Genomic DNA, 14,961 nt, shown 5'->3' with positions numbered 1-14,961 from the left:
CATCTAAGTTCAACGGTCTTTTAGCTCATACAATTACAAGATATATATAAAAAACTTAAATAATTTTCTGCTATCATGAAAGGTAATTTTAGTATTTGGCAACTTATTCTTGCAATCCAAGTACACTATTCATATTTCGAAAACCAAACACCTCTCTAATTCTGAAAATGATTGCATCGTTTATTCTAGTATTAAAACCAAACACAATTATTATTATTTTGAATAAAGATAACTACTCTCTAAAACGAGAGTAGAAAATGAGGACTCTACACTAACCTTAAATTACTTTTATTCTTTTAACCAATAGAGGCAGGAACTAATAAAGGAATTCAAAATTATAAACCACATTGCAAAGGGAAATAAATAAATAAAAGAATTCAAAATTGCGGATATATTTTTAAATTTCGGTATGTCTAATGGTCAAATTGTAAATAAACACCCAAGTCCGCTGGAGCCAACCTAATATATTACGGGCCTATCTCTGGCCCATTAAGTCCGAATAAATTCCATCACGACACGGACCAACGTCTCTCTCCCCTCTCCGAACAAAAGAAAGCGCCTCAGGTCTCGCAGAAATTCTCCCCCTTCGTCCCTCGCGAAGTCCTGGCGATGGCCGCGAAGCAGCAACAAGCCGGCGACGTCTTCACCTCCCACATTGCCGGCATGTCCAAGCCCCAGCTCTACGAGGTCATGTCCCAGATGAAGGTAAGGCCGGCATATTTCTCGTCTTTTTGGAGAAAAAGAGAAATGGAGTAAAGGATGAATCTTTACGTTGGTAATTTTGTGAAATTGCAGGTATTGATCGACCAGAACCATCAGCAGGCGCGGCAGATTCTTATCGATAATCCTCTCTTGACGCGGACGCTATTTCAGGTGAGGGCTCACTTCCTCTTTCTTTTTCAAATTGGAATTCTTTCGCAAGTTAGGGTTAAGGTTTGTTTAGTTCTAAACCTTTGGTTTGTAATTGTTTGCGGGGCTTACACCCTGTTCGGAATCACCGAATCTGCGGAATTCAATTTATCTGGAATTCTAATTTCACCAAATTCGCTGTTTGGAACCATTAAGTGATTGAGATTTGGATGGATCTCGGTGTATGCAATGAAATCTGATGATTTGAAGTCAGATTTGAATGAAATTCATTGCCACTTTAAGTTAACTTTTCAGAATCAAAACTAACCATTAACTGTTGCATTCTTATTGAAGCTGCGAAATAGTAAGAAGGAATATAATGAAATGAATTCCTGACTTGTTCCAAACAACAACCTTAGATGGATTTCATTTCAGTTTCATCATCTAGAATTGGTTTTAAACATACCCTTAATAATTTAGAAGTCTCTTGATTACTTAATTCTAATGCATAGTGGTTGCATGTGAGTGAATGAATAGATTATGGATGAATAGCTACCTCAATATTCGGATGTCAATACTATATGTACTATATGTCCATCCTTTTTTTTTTTTTTACCTTGCAGATGGTGGCAATAGTTTTCAGTTAGAGAAATAACCTCATTTTGATGGGGGTAATTTTGATACATTTTAGCACTTTGGGATTATAATAGCATCTAATCTACCTCTCTGAATCTGGACATCAATTGAAAGAATTCAATGTTTCACTATCTTAGAAAGTGGGTCATTTATGTCAAAGAGCATTTTCAGTTGCACCAACACATTGTCTAAGTAGTGGTAAAAGGAAGAAAATACTTATGGGTACCATGACTAATTTTGCTAAATTTTTTTAAAGAAATAAAATGAAGCCTCATTACTAAATTAGTCTAGAAATGGTAAGCTAGGTTTTGAGTTTCAGAAGGGTGAAATTTTCTTAACCAGTTTATCTAAAGTTCCATAGGTTTGGATGTTGAACCATGGAATAGTATAATTTTCATGAAAATGAAGAAGTAATGGTGTTGATATAAATTACAAAGTTGTAGAACTTATACCATAAAATGATTTTGAGTGTCAAATTCTCTGAATTAATTAAAAAAACTAAGAGGCTAAAAGGACAAGATTGGCAACAACAAGAAATCAACAGCAACCAAGCCTTTAGCCCAATGTATTTGGGGTCAGCTATATAGATAATTTCTCTCCATGCATCTATATTTAGTGCATTCTATTGTGTCAAATTAAGCGCTATTCTTTCATTGCTTACTTTATGTCCATTATTGTGATAACTTCATTTAGTAAAATCACATTCCATATGTCAATCTTAGATCTACTTAGTTGACTCGAAACTTTTAGGGTCCAGGGTTTAGAAAACTCAGTTATCTCTTCTCTGATCACCCTCAAACTTCTAGTATCTCTATCAGACATATCCTTAATAACATCAATGTATTTATTCAATACCTACTTGCTTCACTTGCACCCATGACATGAACTACACACAAATCCCATCATAGGCTTTTTCTAGATCTCAATAAATAACATTTGCAGATCCTTCTTCTTTTCTGTACATTTCTCCATCAAACACCTTTTTAAGTAGAAAGCTTTTGTAGTCAATCAATCTAGCATAAAACAAAATTGGTTCAGTTATACTCATTTATGTCTTAATCATTAGTCAATTACTTTCTCCAAATTTTTATAGTATGATTCATAACTTCAATTCCACAATAATTTGTGCAACGCTGTATATCACATTTATTTTTATTTAATGTTATTAAAAGCTAAGTAATTGGTTATAAGAGAAAATGATAATTGGGTTTTGCAAGTTCAAGTGTGGATTTGGTTGCAGTTAGCTTTGATCATTTGGTATGATCTTGAGAACCAAAAATTGATAAATGTTGGGTAGGTTTGATAAATAAATCTTCAAGGCTGCTATACTTAGCCTAGTTAACATTTATGTTTTTCTCAGGATGATTACTAACAGAGATTGATGCTTTCTTTCATAAATTATTAGAATAATTTAGGGAGGATAAAGAACATATAGTTATGAACTTATGATACCCTTGGAGGTGTCCCTAGCAAATTTGAATTTTCAACATGTGTATTCTATGTGGCCAATCCATTGGGTGCCACAGTGGCTACTTCTCATGTAATATGAGGAGGGCAATGTACTAAAAGACTGGGCATTGTGCTGGTGCAGGCAACACTAGACCACCAAGAAGGTACAAGACAGACAATCGTCACATGATCTATACAATGTCCACAATGCAATGTTTAGCACAAAGGATGTGCTACTCATTGATGATCATCACTGTAAAGATATTCAAAATACAGTATGAGAAAATGTGCTCATTGATACTTTATAAGAATTTTATTTATTAAGTGTTTGTTATGACAATTGAAATGTAGGTTAGGGTTGAGAGATACCAAGGAGATTTGCAGAAAAGTTTGACGGAAGGGATTGGTAGGTGGTGGAAGTATGTGGTTATGTAATCAGCTGGGGAAAGAAGATAATTATGATCTTCATGCCAACATTCCTTACATTGTGTATAACTTCTTGTACAGCATCCAAAGTTGCAAATAGGTCCTTTTTTCTCTTATTAATGGGTGCCTGTCATTTATTTTGGTTTTCTCTAGTCAACTTTTACAATTAGGTCTCCAACCTTATAAATAGGTACTTCATAATTATGGAGTGGCATTTTTTTCTTACAAGTTACAACAGGATCCTTCAGGTAATTTGGTTGAACAGTTGAGATTATATTTATTTATGCCTGACATGCCTCAAATTTTCACGCCTAGGTTGTTGGAATGTGTATAATGAACTAATGAGGTATCATAAGAGATTACACAGTCACATTTAATTATTTTGTATATAGGCAAGCATACAGTTGTACTGATGGTGAAGATCTAATGGCGAGATCATTGGAAATTAACAATAGCAATTTTACAGATAGTTTCAACATTTCAAATTTGATGTTCTCTAGATGTAAGGTGAGGACAATTAACTTCCACGTGTTTCATGTAGTAACAGGGTTAAGTTTAATAGTTATGGACGAAAATCTTGCAGAGCATATGCCAATATATTGCTGAGTAAAGTAGATTACTTGATCTTGCAATTTTATGGGGGAAAGAAATGGATTGAAGTATTGATCTATCCCAATCCGAATTGCAGAAACGGATTGGCCACTGTGGCCGATTTGACCGATCCCCGATCCAAATCACTCAAAACGGATGACTGGTATAATAGATATGCATTGTTTTCTCAAGCAGCCAATTTCAATCTTGAAACCGATATTTAGAACCTCAATTAAGGCCCTTATGGAACTTTAGAGCTATAGTCTAGCAGATATTATAGTATGATATACTTTTCTTTCATCTTTCTTCTGCCCACTGAAGGTTGATGAGTAGGCATAATAGCACTGATGATTAATGGATGCAGACATTTTGATGCCTCGGGTACTGCAAAGAATACTTTTATCTGCAGCTAATGGTAAGATGATAATGTTTTCTCTATTTGTGGTTCTTATTCTTAGGACATAGGGGGCCCCAGAAAGTAAGATTTAAGTATTAAGAGGGCTAGAGCATTATAGGGAAATATCTGGTGTAGTATGTTAAGGATTAGATGTTTAATTGTTCAAATTGAAGAACAAATTTGCTTTACCTTCATATCTATCTCATTTTGATGTGAAGCTTGCTCTTTACTCCTTGAGCAGGATGCTCGGCACAGAGGCTTTTTTTCTTCCTTGATTGATATGCTATCTTATTTCATGGCTTCCTGCTCATCTTTGGAAGTGAGAGATTTTTTTTTGAAGATTATATGAGAATTATCCTGAAGAAATTGGACACAATTTATTAAAAGAATGGAAACAAATCATCTAGTTTGCTATTTACATCTTATAAAGAAAGGGTATAGGTGCAATACTGCTTTTCATTTAGCTGTTCTGATTGCAAAAAAAGAGTAATGACCTTATTAAGGTCTCTTGTTATGCATCAAATTAATAAATGGATGAAACTAATAATTATAGTCTGACAAAGCATATTGGAGTTTTTAGGTTATACTAGTTAACAACAAGGTTTTAAGTATCAGCCTTCCGTTTCGGACAATTCAAAGCAGGGAGCAACTAAATTAGCCATATTGGCCGATCCGTTTCGGTGATACAAATTGGGATTGACCGATACTTGAATCCATGGTTAACAATATAAGTGATACACACCATGTTTCTTGATCTATACATATTTAAAATGCATATAAAATAAACTTTGACAGATATGAGTGCTTTTGGTATTTAATCATGTCCAAGACTATATTTATGAAAGATACCTTTATTGAGATACCTCCCACATAGATAGAGTAGAATTGCCTTTTCCATCTGTGCTCTTCTGGATATTTGAATACTTCTGGATTTTATGTTTTGGTTTCAACACAGATGGAGGGATTTGTCGCTAATCAGTTTTTGTAATTTGTACTGTTTCATTATCAAGTTCTTTCTAACAAAGTGCGCTTCATTTATGTTCTGAGATTGGTTTTAAATCAATTGGTTATCACTAATCCTTTAATTGCAGGCACAGATAATGCTTGGAATGGTGCAACCTCCTCAAGCGGTAATCCTCTCTTTAAACTTTCTGCTTTATGGTTGGAGTATTTTCATGGAACTAAACTTTTACTCTTCAGATTCCTAATGTCCAGCAAGCTTTGTCGCAATCTCAATCATCACTAACAGGACTGTCTCCAAATATTCAAGCTGCCCAGTCATCACCAATTCAATCTGGAGTACAGGGACAGATTACTGCTCCTCAATCTGCATTACCTGATAAACAGCAACATCCAGCTCAACCCTCTATTCCATTGCCACCTGTTTCCTCTGTTCCTTCTTTGGCATTTCAACCACAAAATATGGCAAATCCCCCACAAGCAGCGCAACAAGTTAAGGCATTTTCTATTTCTCAAGTGCCATCTATGTCGCTTCCACAATCTTCTCAGATTCATAATGCAACTCTTCCCCCTGCTCCTGTACCTCCACAATATTCAATTCTTCCATCCCATGTGCCCATGCTCTCTGGCCAAATGCAACAGCCTTTGCAGACTCCTGGAATGTTCAATCAACAACTGCAACCACCTTTGCCTCAGCAGCCTAGGCACCTTTCAATGCCACCTTTCCAGCATCAGATTCATTCACAGATGCCTCACGCTCTTGGGTTTCAGGCATCAAGTGCTCCTCAACAGTTGTTGTCACACCCTATGTTTCATGTAAGAATGGCAACCACAGCTGGATTACATTTTTCCCATTGATTGAAATCCTTGTAATATGTTATCTTTTTGGTTAATTATGCAGTCAGCTGGCAATCCTTCATCTACCTTTCCTCAAGGACTTCCTCCATTGCCTAATCAGCCACCACCTCAGCAGCTATATCAGGTGTGGTTTTTATATTTTTCTCCTCAAATTTTCTATGGAATCAATTACTAATGTTTTCGAAGCAGCCTCTTTGTAAAATGAGGGTAAGGTTATGTATGCTCTCTTCTGCAGACTCCACATATGTGGGAGCCTCATGCAATTAGAGTCTTTTTATTTCTTGCTCTATGTGTTCAATGATACTGGTCTATACCTGTCTTACATATTAAGAAATTAAGCTTCTTCTGAGTTCTGACCCATATTATGTTGTAGTACTAAATAATTATATAACTAGTTATCTGGTCTTATCATGTCCTTATTTCAAATTTGTGTCCATGCTTAATAGACAATATAAAAGTTTGTGCAAACTGCAAATATTGTATTTATATTATTAAATAGTATCTATGGTAGCTCCTGCAAATATGCAATCTTTTCAAATTAAATAAAATTGTTATATAATATGATCTTTCTGTTGGTAAACAATTTATTTAAATGGTTCCAACTTTACAGGATAGAAAATCTATCTGGATACCTTTACTTTTTTTAAAATAGTTATCATAGAGTACCCAAAGAAATTCTATTTATAAATTTGAAAGTTAATAAATGTTTAGTGTTTGAGACTCGGTAGGCATGCAAGAATGGACAGAGTCAAAATACTTGAGTGAGTTGATAGTGTGGTAGCTTCTGCCTCACTTTTCATGTGCACCTCTTTTCATTTTTTAGGTTGGCTTTTAAAGCACAAGATTTAAAGATTGCCTGGATGACAAAAAAAAGAATTATGGTGACTTTTGGTTGCACTAGTTCTTCAGAAGTTTTTTTTGTTGGATACTAGGTCTCTTGGATGCAGCTATTTTAAAGTGTAATTTATTCTCTAACAACTTAGTGTTCATCATTGGGGAATTATGAATCTATGTTTATTTGGGAGTATTGAAAGATAATGTAACTTCTCACTTGTAATTAAGTAAATTCCTGGTTCACTAATTCCATCAGTTTGTGCTTACTGATCTATCATTTTCACATGGATGGTTGCTATGCATGGTAAAAAAAATCTAATTGAGGAAAATAGGATTAGGTTAGCAACTGCAATACACTTAATACTTCCAGATAAAGAGAGTTTGTAGCTATAATAACTGTTTAACTGGGAGTTGGATAAATGTTATCTGTTTGCCAGAAATGAAGTGGATATGAAAATTATGAGGAGATTACAATGGTAGCAAAGAAGGATGAGTAATGGGCTGAGATAATTGCATACAACAACCTTAAGCAGAACACCATAGATATCAATAGGACACTATTCGGACAGAGTTATAAAACATATTACAGGTAAATAGATACTTAACAACCATTTCTCTTTGATTAGTGACAGCTACAGTTCTATAATCTTTTACATTGCATTAGACTAAACTTTACTACATCAAAATGTGCTACATTGTTGCTTTTGAGGTTTCTATTTCTTTTTCTAATTCCTTCAGTATCTTAGGATGTCAAAAAGCTGAATTGAAATGTAGAAAAAAGAAGTGTCTGGGACTCTGGGTTGCCAAAATATACTCCATGAGGCAGGCTGATACCAACACTGTTGCTATTATTTTGTATCAGCATACCTTTTCTCAAGTTAAGACTATCTAACCATATGAATGAGGAGTGTTGGAAGACATTACTGAGAAAACTCAGTTGTGTAGCTTCAGATTTGGCATTTTTTGTTATGGAGAAAAGAATGAATATAAAGATCTGATGTTAAATTTGTGACATCTTATAAAGAATAATGAACGCTAGCCCCTAGTTTCTGCACTGACAAATCCAGTGAAATAGATTGTGTGCATATTTTGTTCTTTGTTCTATTTTTCAGTATGTCTAATCTCAATCCATAGTGTCTAGTTGCTGCTTGTCATATAAGTGAATGCACTTTAAAATCTTTTGATCTAGTAGGAACGGGAGCTTGTGAAGTATCTGGTTGTTTCTCTCTCTAGAAGCAAGAATTTATCTTAGGCTGGAGATTGTATAAAATTGTCAATTATTTGTGAGTTGTAACAATGCAATTTTTTCTCCCTATTGTTAGAGTTGCAGGTGGACTAGGAAAATTAAATTTATTTAATACTTAGAATAGACTGAAGTCAGTACTGAGATCTTCAATGAAAATCCTCCACTGGCTTACTCGTCAACCCCCATTGAACCTGCAATGACTGGATGGGATATTGAAGCTGTTTCCAAGTTAGAACCATAAGATCCAATAATTAATATCAACAACCTCAATAAGACATGCACTTATTGACCTATTGAAGTATCCAGTTTGAGGCCTTGGTATTGACATTGCCTCTATATTTGTTTTTTCCATATCAAATTTAAGCATTGAAAACATGTAATTCATTTGGACCTACAGCTATACTATATCATCTCATGTTGCCCTATCCTCCTCTACAATAAAACCTAATGTTGTACTGGATAAATAGCTTCTCTTCAGATCCCTTCATTGCCCGTTTTAGCTGATCTCAAGATAATGCACATGAAGCCAAAGATCGAATCAAGCATGAATTGAATTTTGGGTGGTCTACACTTTGAAATATTAAATCAAACATATAACTAATGTATGTATAGCTGGCCTTCGCTTAAGCTCGGCCCAAAATTAGTTTCGAGCTTGATCCAATTGATTAAGCTTGATTTGTTTCAGATATGAGCTGAGCTTTGTCTAGCTGAGCTCAAGCTGGCTTGATAATTTTGATAGCCTTGCCGTATATGGCTAAGTTGTGTTATTAACTAGATCTAGGTCGATTTGAACAGACCAAAATTATAAAAATTTAGATAGTAGTAGCCTCGTAAGTTAGGGTTTTAATAGTTTTAATTTTATCTAAATCGGAAGTCGGGATAAAGAAAAGAGTGAAGTAAAATCAGAACGGTAAATATTCGATGTTATGGTAGTCGTCGAAGAGTAGTGGATGGTCAAGAGTAGTGGTTGATGGCCGTATAGTAGGGTGGCTTGTGGTGGAGGAAGGTTATTAGGGTTTAGAAAATCGGAAGACTTATATGATTATAAACTACTCTTAGAAAGATAAGGACAATCTATTGGGTATATATAAAAATAAAGATAAAAAAAATAAATTGGTTAAATTCAGATTTATTCAATGATAATTATCAGTACATGTTCACTCCTATTTATAGGAGTAAAAATCCTAGTGGATCGGAGCCACATACTAATTATCCAATTTATTTAAAATTTAAAATGATAAGATAAAGTTAATTAACTAATTCGCCTCGACTCGACTAGACTCGACTTAAATTACGTGATTGGATGGTAACAAATTATTGCTTATTTTCTCTATTTTAGTTGTTCCTTGCCTAAATCAATGCTTATTTTTTACAGGGCGGTCCGCATATTGGTGCGGATTATAGTTCTCAAGCTGGAATGTCCATCCAAGCTGAAAGGGCAGCTCCTTGGGTACCTGGCCTTCCTGAAGCATCTACAGCTGGGTCCCAACTGCTGGGACCACCATCTTTTTTTGCTGGACAGATGATGCAAGGCATGGGCAGTCAGCCACCTCGTCCACGACCGGTAGTTATTCTTAAATAAAGTTTAGTATTTCCGTTCCTAGAACTGCCTTCATTTTTATTAGTTCTTTCTTTGTTGTTGTGCAGTTGACACCTGAAATGGAAAAGACCCTACTTCAGCAAGTTTTGAACCTCACTACCGAACAGATTAATTTATTGCCTCCTGAGCAAAGACAACAGGTGCTTCAACTACAAGATATGCTTCGATAGTGATGAACCAGCCCTTCAGTGCAGATGACTTTACAGAAGATTTTACATTCTACACCACAAAGTTTTAAGTAGATGGGCCGTTACAGTGCTGTTTTGCTGCTCTTAGTAGTGGTTCATTATTTATCATAGGCCATTTGGTTCAGCTGTGCTTAAAAGCTCTTTCAATTATCTAGATTCGCTTGTCCTGCAACATCGTTGTCCTGTCTGTGTTAAAGTGTTTGTCCTAAATTTATCTAATTTTGTCTGTCCTAGTTTTGATGACTCAGTAAAAGCATGTTTTTCGTTTTGGCATGATCTAAATCTTTTTATGCTTGTACTCTGCCTTCTCGAAACACTGAAACTGACGGATTATTTAATGCATAACATTTTCGCATAACCGGTTGGATTTGCTGCAGCCCTGTTCTCTTTATGAGAAGGGAAGTATGTAGATCATGGCAAATTGAAAGCAGATGTATTGTTATTTGCAAATGGAGATGCTGGCTGTTGAAAATTGCTGGCTTGTAGTCCTCTAATCTTTCAAGATGTAATGAGTTTGATACACTAATATAATCGTATTGATAAATTTATTCCTCCGATCAGTGATCGTGTGATCTCAATATAAAGTGTTTCACATCCTTTATCACTGCAGATGGGCTGCTCTCATGATACAGCAATTCTTGAGTTGTGGTTACTGTGTAACTTATATCTGATGGGAGAGCTATCTGTAGCTCGTCCTAATTTCTAGAGTTTTAAGAGAGATTTCTTGCATTGTAAACGAGAGTAAATCCTCCCATGGCAATGGAAACAATCCCAGGCTATCTTCTGATCAACTGATACTCCATTTGAACCTTACAACTGCAATCTTATGCAACCGTGCCAAATCTCAAACTCCCTAACCTTATTCTCTATTAACGACACCAAAACATTCAGATAGGCCCAAATTTCTAATAACTTCTTCATTGAAAAAAAGAGAGTAATAATGCTCCTCTCCGTTCTTATCCTGAAACAAGTAATTGGCTTGTCCCATGTTTCAACTTGGCCTCTTTATTGGGAACTGACATGGAAGGAATAAGATCATGTGCCCAACCAACTAATTCCAAAGCAGTAGGCCACGTACGGGTTTACCGTTGTCCGTTGTCCGTACTGTTTTCTCATCCTCCCTCCCTCCTAATTGCTAAATTACCGATTCCACCCTCTACTTCAACTCACCTGTAAACCTGGGCAGCCCTACTACCGTACTGTCTCCGAAAACAAAGAAAGTCTTCAAGCATTTCTTTAAGAGAAGTCCACGTCTCAAATTTCATTCTTAAATCCCAAAATCGACGGGCTCCACCCACCAAATCCACGGTTCCATGCATTCCTAATGCTTTTATATACTCCATCATCCCTCCCTCCTCTCCTTGTCTCCGACCTCCTCTCTTCAGTCTTTCCTCCATTATTCGCCATTAATTTTTTCTACTATTCTCCCTTCCTTTCTTTCTATCCTCGCCGTCAATATTGCCGTTGCAGCTGAATCATGAGGATGAGCTGCAACGGCTGCCGTGTCCTCCGCAAGGCCTGCGGCGACGACTGCGTCATCCGGCCGTGCCTGCAGTGGATCCGAAGCCCTGACGGGCAGGCCAACGCCACCGTATTCCTCGCTAAATTCTACGGCCGCGCCGGCCTCATCAACCTCATTGTCGCCGGCCCCCAACACCTTCGTCCTGGTCGGTCTTCTTCCGACGTACTATTCTCTTTGTTATAAATTGGGAAAAAAAAATAAAATAAAATGTTTATTGTTTTACTATACGTGACAGCTATATTTAGGTCACTATTGTATGAAGCCTGCGGTCGGATTGTGAACCCGATTTATGGGTCGGTCGGGCTGCTGTGGTCCGGCAGGTGGCAGCAATGCCAGGCGACCGTCGACGCGGTTCTGAGAGGGGCGGCGATCCCGCAGAGCACTGCGGGCACCGCTGCGGCGCCGCCTCTCAAGATTTACGACATACGCCACGTGACGAAGAACCGCCACGCCGGGACGGAGCTACATAAGGTTGACACCAAGTCCCGGGCGCGGTTCAAGCGGCCGGGCGCTGAGCCCGTCGAGGTCTGGGTTGAGCCGAGCCGTGAGTCTGTGAGCCGGGAGTACGACAGCGAGTTCTCCGCGGAGACGACCACCAACTCGCACATTAGCCATGCCGAGCTGAGCCGAAAGCTTGGAGACGGAGTTGAGGAGCGCGACATGGGTCTAGAGTTAACCCTAGGGCCCCTAGGGCTCCTTCCGGCAGCTGGACCCATCGAGGAGATCCGGTCGGACGCAGACGAATCAAGATCTGACACGTGTCCGGCAGATGCTATGCCGACACCTCCGGCGTGACCCTGTTCATTACAACGTGTCTGATAACAAGTCCTGGGGTTGTTTAAGAAATTAAATGTTTCTATTATATGAAATTATGAATCCATCCCTCGTAATGGCCTCCTTGTTACTTTCCTCCTCTTGATTTCACTTTTGTAGAGCAACTACTTCATCTTTTGGCTAATGTTATATTTGCAAACCTTGTCATAATTAATAGTACCCAATTATCGCCTGCAGCTTGGTAGTAAGTGTATATATATGCTAGCTAAAATGATCTTTTGCCAGTACTTCACGAAAAGAACTGAAAGAAAAGAAAAAGATGTTAGTGTTCCCCACTATCTTTTCAATCAACACTATCTGTGAGTTATATGCATGTTAGACTAGTACGAAGCTTTTGTCAAAGAGTTAGTTCTTTTATTTCTCCATATCTTTCGTGTATATCAAGCTAGTTCTAGTTTGCTGGCAGAATAAGTAGACAATTAGGATTGGAATAAAATAAAACTTATTCCAGGACAAAATAAATTTCTGTTCCAACTTTTTGTTGAGTGTGAATTGGTTGAGAAAAAAAAAGGATAAACACAGAGATAAGATAGCGTTTGATTATGATAGTTAAAATAAGAAACAAAAATGATCAAATTGACATTATTATTTGGTGGCAAATTAGCTCTTTGTATTTTGGAATAACTGCTGGGATAAAAGATATCTGGATAAGTGCCACTATCTTCTTTTGTTTTCTTATTTGACATGAGCTTTTTAAAATAAAAGAGGATTTATCCTGAATAACCCTTTTTTCAACTCTATCAACCAGGCCTTAATGAATTGTTCTCGCTACCCCTTACCGTGAAAAAAAGAAGATTATATGCATATGCAGCATTATGATCCCGAAACAAGATAACGAACTACTAGAAGTTGTGAAGATACTTACTTTTATATTTAAAATACGTTAGGAGAAAATGAGAGATGCATAACCGGTTTATAATCGAATAGTATTAGTTAATGGCAGTGGGTTTCTCCTTGGACTGGGTCATTAATTATTTTATATGGCAATATTGTTGAATGTCACTTAGTGAAGAATATTTAAACATGCAGAAGACTGTTGAAATCGAATAAAAAAGGATATATATATATATATAAACATTAAAATTAGATTTATCTATCTATATATATTGTGATAAGATCTCATAGATTTAGCAAATGGGATAATGCTCAGTTGTCGGTTTAATTGGGGCACTATAAATTTCCACTTTTCTCTCTGTCTTAAAAAATGGAACTGGTAATATTTATGTATATTTATTTCAAGTTGTCATTTCCACCAATGGCTAAATTAGCCAAACATACCAGGGTTATTAGAATGACTCAATCTCAGATTGAATAAGTCGGAAGACTTGACAGAGAAACAATTTTATGATTTGAAAATACTTTTAGTAGATATCATCAGAATAGTTTCTATCAATAACTTACAAGGAGAACTAATTTAACCCATAGTTTTATTAACCGCTATTAGGATAGCAAATCACTTGATTTAGAAAGGGTGAATAGTTTGGCTAATGGCCAGAAATAAATCAATTAGCCTTTTCTTTGTTAATATTAGACTTTCTCTAGACTAATTGCCACATCTACCTACCCAACTTTTCGAAAAAAATAAATAAATATTATTAATTTAAAACTGGCCCAATTTGCTGCCCACTAATAAGCTGACTGCATAATCCAACAGCATACTTGGAGAATAAAAACTGGCCTATTTGTGAAACTCTCATGAAAAGGAATTCATCTTTATTTTGACGTTCGATCTATTTAACATTTTTTTCATCTCTTGAAAAATAAAATTGCTTCAGCACACTAGTTGAGGTTATGCTTTTCATTAAATATAAGTCTAGAATTTTTTATATAAATAAGTTGCATCTTTTCTTTGTTTGCATTCACGTTAGTATTAACTTAATATAACTCATTATAATCTTGCCACTTCAAAGTAACAGCAGGGTGGAACAAAATGCAAGAGAATTAAAGTCAAGTCTCCCATGCTGAAACAAGCAAAAACGAGAACATATAAATTAACCCTACAATAACTATATACTAACTACAAATCAGACAAAAGTAGGGAAACAATAATTGAGTTTTAAGATCAGAAGATCGAAAATTCCAGCAATGGTAGTAAACTTGTTAGGGCTAACTTATCTATCACCTCACAAGCTTACAATTCTCTATCAGGATAACATTTATCTCAGTTCCATTCTATTTCATACCTAACCAGTGACATATACAAAAGAAATATACTACTCCAGTGAAAAATAAACTAGTTGGTCTCTCGATCCATCTAGAACATTCTGGAATGGAGCACCACTCTAGTGACAATGATCATCTGTTGCAGGAATTTCCTGCAGTGATCCAAGTAAGTCTATACTTTTTATCTGCCATCCAATGATGCATGAAATCCATGCAATTAGGGTTGATGAAAATCTGCCCCGGCCCTTATCAAGCTTAATAGGAGTCAACTTGATGAAAATTTTAACATAGAATAATTAGTCGCGTGGTTGCCATGAGATCCATCTTATAGTAAGAAAACTATGTGCCAAGGTTTGTATCATCTTTCCAGCTTTTGTATTAGAATATTCCCCACTCTCTATTTGTTAC

At 36.4% G+C, this 14,961-nt stretch overlaps 2 protein-coding genes across 2 annotated transcripts; both read left to right on the top strand.

Moving 5' to 3' along the window:
* The first annotated feature begins 519 nt into the window (after window positions 1–519).
* On the top strand, window positions 520–10,510 carry LOC140779567 (cleavage stimulating factor 64). Its single transcript, XM_073124687.1, has 7 exons — window positions 520–705; window positions 796–873; window positions 5,440–5,478; window positions 5,549–6,124; window positions 6,210–6,290; window positions 9,622–9,810; window positions 9,894–10,510. Exons 1-7 carry the CDS (start codon window positions 610–612, stop codon window positions 10,014–10,016), a joined length of 1,182 nt encoding a protein of 393 aa, XP_072980788.1. The 5' UTR covers window positions 520–609; the 3' UTR covers window positions 10,017–10,510.
* A 925-nt stretch (window positions 10,511–11,435) lies between these two features.
* Window positions 11,436–12,376, top strand: LOC140779382 (LOB domain-containing protein 42-like). The gene is made up of 2 exons (XM_073124412.1): window positions 11,436–11,701; window positions 11,792–12,376. The coding sequence occupies exons 1-2, from the start codon at window positions 11,512–11,514 to the stop codon at window positions 12,349–12,351; spliced, it is 750 nt and encodes a 249-aa protein (XP_072980513.1). The 5' UTR covers window positions 11,436–11,511; the 3' UTR covers window positions 12,352–12,376.
* Window positions 12,377–14,961: the final 2,585 nt, after the last annotated feature.

This window comes from Typha angustifolia, chromosome 15, assembly GCF_048772165.1.
Source record: "Typha angustifolia cultivar Huaian chromosome 15, ASM4877216v1, whole genome shotgun sequence".
NCBI classification, from domain to species: Eukaryota; Viridiplantae; Streptophyta; class Magnoliopsida; order Poales; family Typhaceae; genus Typha; species Typha angustifolia.
The sequence above is the reverse complement of the archived record's forward strand: the minus strand, read 5'-3'. Positions and strand labels throughout refer to the sequence as shown.

Coding starts and splice junctions, on each gene's coding strand:
- LOC140779567 (XM_073124687.1), top strand. CDS start 610: ATGGCCGCGAAGCAGCAACAAGCCGGCGACGTCTTCACCTCCCACATT. Junction 706..795: donor AGGTCATGTCCCAGATGAAG/GTAAGGCCGGCA, acceptor GTGAAATTGCAG/GTATTGATCGACCAGAACCA. Junction 9,811..9,893: donor AGCCACCTCGTCCACGACCG/GTAGTTATTCTT, acceptor GTTGTTGTGCAG/TTGACACCTGAAATGGAAAA.
- LOC140779382 (XM_073124412.1), top strand. CDS start 11,512: ATGAGGATGAGCTGCAACGGCTGCCGTGTCCTCCGCAAGGCCTGCGGC. Junction 11,702..11,791: donor CCCCCAACACCTTCGTCCTG/GTCGGTCTTCTT, acceptor TATACGTGACAG/CTATATTTAGGTCACTATTG.